This window comes from Esox lucius, chromosome 16 (assembly GCF_011004845.1).
Source record: "Esox lucius isolate fEsoLuc1 chromosome 16, fEsoLuc1.pri, whole genome shotgun sequence".
Lineage (NCBI taxonomy): Eukaryota > Metazoa > Chordata > Actinopteri > Esociformes > Esocidae > Esox > Esox lucius.
In genome coordinates this window covers 31,323,685-31,327,836 of record NC_047584.1, presented here as the reverse complement: position 1 = coordinate 31,327,836, position 4,152 = coordinate 31,323,685, and the positions used below count along the sequence as shown (strand labels likewise).

General features: G+C 42.4%; 1 protein-coding gene across 1 annotated transcript; it reads right to left on the bottom strand.

The window, feature by feature from the left end:
• Window positions 1-2,445: 2,445 nt before the first annotated feature.
• On the bottom strand, window positions 2,446-3,289 carry LOC117592820 (histidine-rich glycoprotein-like). The gene is made up of 2 exons (XM_034286783.1): window positions 2,813-3,289; window positions 2,446-2,724 (listed from the first exon to the last, which is right to left on the bottom strand). Exons 1-2 carry the CDS (start codon window positions 3,287-3,289, stop codon window positions 2,446-2,448), a joined length of 756 nt encoding a protein of 251 aa, XP_034142674.1.
• Window positions 3,290-4,152: the final 863 nt, after the last annotated feature.

The following is a 4,152-nucleotide window of genomic DNA, read 5'->3' as shown; positions in this document are numbered from 1 at the left end:
TAAAAACACTTTTTTTTAAGGACTTGGTGCAAATGCCAGATGAGCTGGTCCATTTCCAGCCTAGTCTGCCTGTCTAACTTGGGTATCATTATCTGGCTAGTAAGGGGGGGTGCTCAAGGAAGAATATGAGCTGTGGTTCAAGGCCACATTTAAAATGGTGTTAACAAAATGCCAGGGCTGATATCTTGTCCCAGTCCGCCTCTCCTCAGATCCACTCCTAGAGCCACAAGCAAAGTCCCAGGAACTGAACTTACAGTGGGGAGAACAAGTATTTGAAACACTGCCGATTTTGCAGGTTTTCCTACTTACAAAGCATATAGTGGTCTGTAATTTTTATCATAGGTACACTTCAACTGCGAGAGACGGAATCTAAAAAAAAATCCAGAAAATCACATTTGTGTGATTTAAAAAAAATGTATTTGTATTTTATTGTATGACATAAGTATTTGATCACCTACTAACCAGTGAGAATTCTGGCTCTCACAGACCTGTTAGTTTTTCTTTAAGAAGCCCTCCTGTTCTCCACTCATTACCTGTATTAACTGCACCTGTTTGAACTTACCTGTATAAAAGACCCCTGCCCACACACTCAATCAAACAGACTCCAACCTCTCCAGAGACCAGAGAGCTGTGTAAGGACATCAGGGATAAAATTGTAGACCTGTACAAGGCTGGGATGGGCAAGCAGCTTGGTGAGAAGGCAACAACGGTTGGCCCAATTATTAGAAAATGGAAGAAGTTCAAGATGACGGTCAATCTCCCTCGGTCTGGGGCTCCATGCAAGATCTCACCTCGTGGGGCATCAATGATCATGAGGAAGGTGAGGGATCAGCCCATTTGGCACTAAGGGGCCTAAAGTGTGCCAAGAAAACATCCCCCACACCATTACACCATCACCACCAGCCTGCACAGTGGTAACAAGGCATGATGGATCCAGGTTCTCATTCTGTTTACGCCAAATTCTGACTCTACCATCTGAATGTCTCAACAGATATCGAGACTCATCAGACCAGGCAATATTCTACCAGTCTTCAAGTGTCCAATTTTGGTGAGCTCGTGCAAATTGTAGCCTCTTTTTCCTATTTGTAGTGGACCCCGGTGGGGTCTTCTGCTGTTGTAGCCCATCCACCTCAAGGTTGTGCGTGTTGTGGCTTCACAAATGCTTTGCTGCATACCTCGGTTGTAACGAGTGGTTATTTCAGTCAAAGTTGCTCTTCTATCAGCATGAATCAGTCGGCCCATTCTCCTCTGACCTCTAGCATCAACAAGGCATTTTCACCCACAGGACTGCCGCATACTGGATGTTTTTCCCTTTTCACACCATTCTTTGTAAACCCTAGAAATGGTTGTGCGTGAAAATCCCAGTAACTGAGCAGTATGTGAAATACTCAGACCGGCCCGTCTGGCACCAACAAGCATGCCAAGCTCAAAATTGCTTAAATCACCTTTCTTTCCCATTCTGACATTCAGTTTGGAGTTAAGGAGATTGTCTTGACCAGGACACCCCTAAATGCATTGAAGCAACTGCCATGTGATTGGTTGATTAGATAACTGCATTATTGAGAAATTGAACAGGTGTTCCTAATAATCCTTTAGGTGAGTGTACTTTGTAAGTGGGAAAACCTGCTAAATCGGCAGTGTATCAAATACTTGTTTTCCCCAGTATAGATGCTTCTCACAGAAAGGCATTCTAGATGAAAATATGGAATGACAATAATCAAAGATGGCATTTTAGAAGACTTACTGTACAGAACACAGCAACAACAAACAAACATACTGTATTTAATCAAAGAAAGGCAACCAAAAGTATTATGGAGGCCAGTTTGACCAACAAATATGTTTATTGAGCAAATGCACACATATCACAGCCGGTTGCATTAAAACTGGATATTGAATTAACTATATATATGTATGACAAAGTTACCTGTGACACAGTATATAAATAAATCCAAACTCATTCACAAATCATAGGACTGATATGCTCTATTGGACGTCAGTTATCGTAGACAGGCCTTATTATTTTACCCTATGATCGATGTGGCTACTGTATGACAGAGTGCAAATGTTATAATGTCGCACACACACAAACACACACACACACACACACAAACACAAACACAAATCCACGCACGCGCACACACACACGCACACATGCACAATAGAAGGACAAATTAAATGTACCACCCAGCGCCAGGCCTAGATCAATACAACCATATACTGAATACATTTCATATTTCATATGATTTCTCACGTTTGCTCAACACTAAGGGCTATAAATTCAGAAATGAAAAGTTCAGGGACGTTTTGACACAATGACTAAGTCTACCTGTGAGGGAACTACATGAGGTAGTAGACATGGTAGTAGACATGGTAGGTGACATGGTAGTACTCATGGTAGTACACATGGTAGTAGACATGGTAGTAGACATGGTAGGTGACATGGTACTAGACATGGTAGGTGACATGGTAGTACTCATGGTAGTACACATGGTAGTAGACATGGTAGTAGACATGGTAGGTGACATGGTAGTAGACATGGTAGGTGACATGGTAGTACTCATGGTAGTAGACATGGTAGGTGACATGGTAGTAGACATGGTAGTAGACATGGTAGTAGACATGGTAATAGACATGGTAGTACTCATGGTAGTAGACATGGTAGTACTCATGGTAGAACACATGGTAGAACACATGGTGGTAGACATGGTAGTACTGATGGTAGTACTCATGGTAGTAGACATGGTAGTACACATGATAGTACACATGATAGTACTCATGGTAATAGACATGGTAGTAGTAGACATGGTAGTACAACATGGTAGTACACATGGTAGTAGACATGGTAGTAGACATGGTAGTACACATGGTAGTACTCATGGTAGTACTCATGGTAGTACTCATGGTAGTACTCATGATAGTACTCATGGTAATAGACATGGTAGTAGTAGACATGGTAGTACACATGGTAGTACACATGGTAGTAGACATGGTAGTACACATGGTAGTACTCATGGTAGTACTCATGGTAGTACTCATGGTAGTACTCATGATAGTACTCATGGTAATAGACATGGTAGTAGTAGACATGGTAGTAGACATGGTAGTACACATGGTAGTACTCATGGTAGTACTCATGGTAGTACTCATGGTAGTACTCATGATAGTACTCATGGTAATAGACATGGTAGTAGTAGACATGGTAGTACACATGGTAGTACACATGGTAGTACTCATGGTAGTACTCATGGTAGTAGACTCCGGCTTGGGGGATGACAAGCCATTCTCTCATGCTCCCCCTCTCATTTCAGTTGATTCATGCCAATTCGATGAACTTCAGAAGGTGATTCTATTCCAGTAGGATATGATAATGTCCTGCAAGCAATTTCTGCTGGTGTCCAGTTACCCTAATAAAGGAGGGATCAGTCTGTCTGTAGCGATCAGTGTAGGACTGGTTCTTATGGCAGGTCAGAGTGTAAAATGAATTAAAGTAAAACCTTGAGCTTCATTAAATTTCCATCACGGAACATCAGCGTTGGTCGAAAAACTGCATTCACGGTGAGCGCCAAATATGTCAGCTCAATTGAATATCGCCTTCAAATTGCAATTGCTCAGATCCGGAAACTCATTAGTGATACTTACCGTACAGATCCCCTCAGCTGATCACCTCCTTCCTGTCAGGGGCGAGAACACTAAGATAGACGTTCTAGAATGTCGAGGGATTATGACACACCCCGTTCAGTAACTGAATAGCATCTCCATGGGGTCAGATAACATCAGATCTCTCTCTCTGCCAGAGGTAATTATGAGAGCTGCGATCACTCTCATCAGGTCACTGCTGCAGGCATCTGCGTGTTACGTGGCTTAATGTCGGCTCAGCTTGTGAGGCTAAAGCGCTGCATGAATCACTGTTCTCATGGCTTCACACCCAAAAGATGACACCCAGTTCTGGTGAAAATGAATTCAAAGCTCCATTGCTATACAAAATGGGAGCGTATTCGTCCTTCCATGACTGTGGGACCTCTCTCCATTTTTGTTCCTTATTTGTCTCCCTTCCTCTTTTTTTCCTCTTATTCCCTCTCCTCATCTCTCTCTCTTTTTAATTCTCTTCCTGGCACCTTTCCCTGTAGATCTCCTGTTAAACAGAAATATTCC

Coding starts and splice junctions, on each gene's coding strand:
- LOC117592820 (XM_034286783.1), bottom strand. CDS start 3,289: ATGAGAGAATGGCTTGTCATCCCCCAAGCCGGAGTCTACTACCATGAG. Junction 2,725..2,812: donor ACCATGTGTACTACCATGTT/GTACTACCATGT, acceptor TACTACCATGAG/TACTACCATCAGTACTACCA.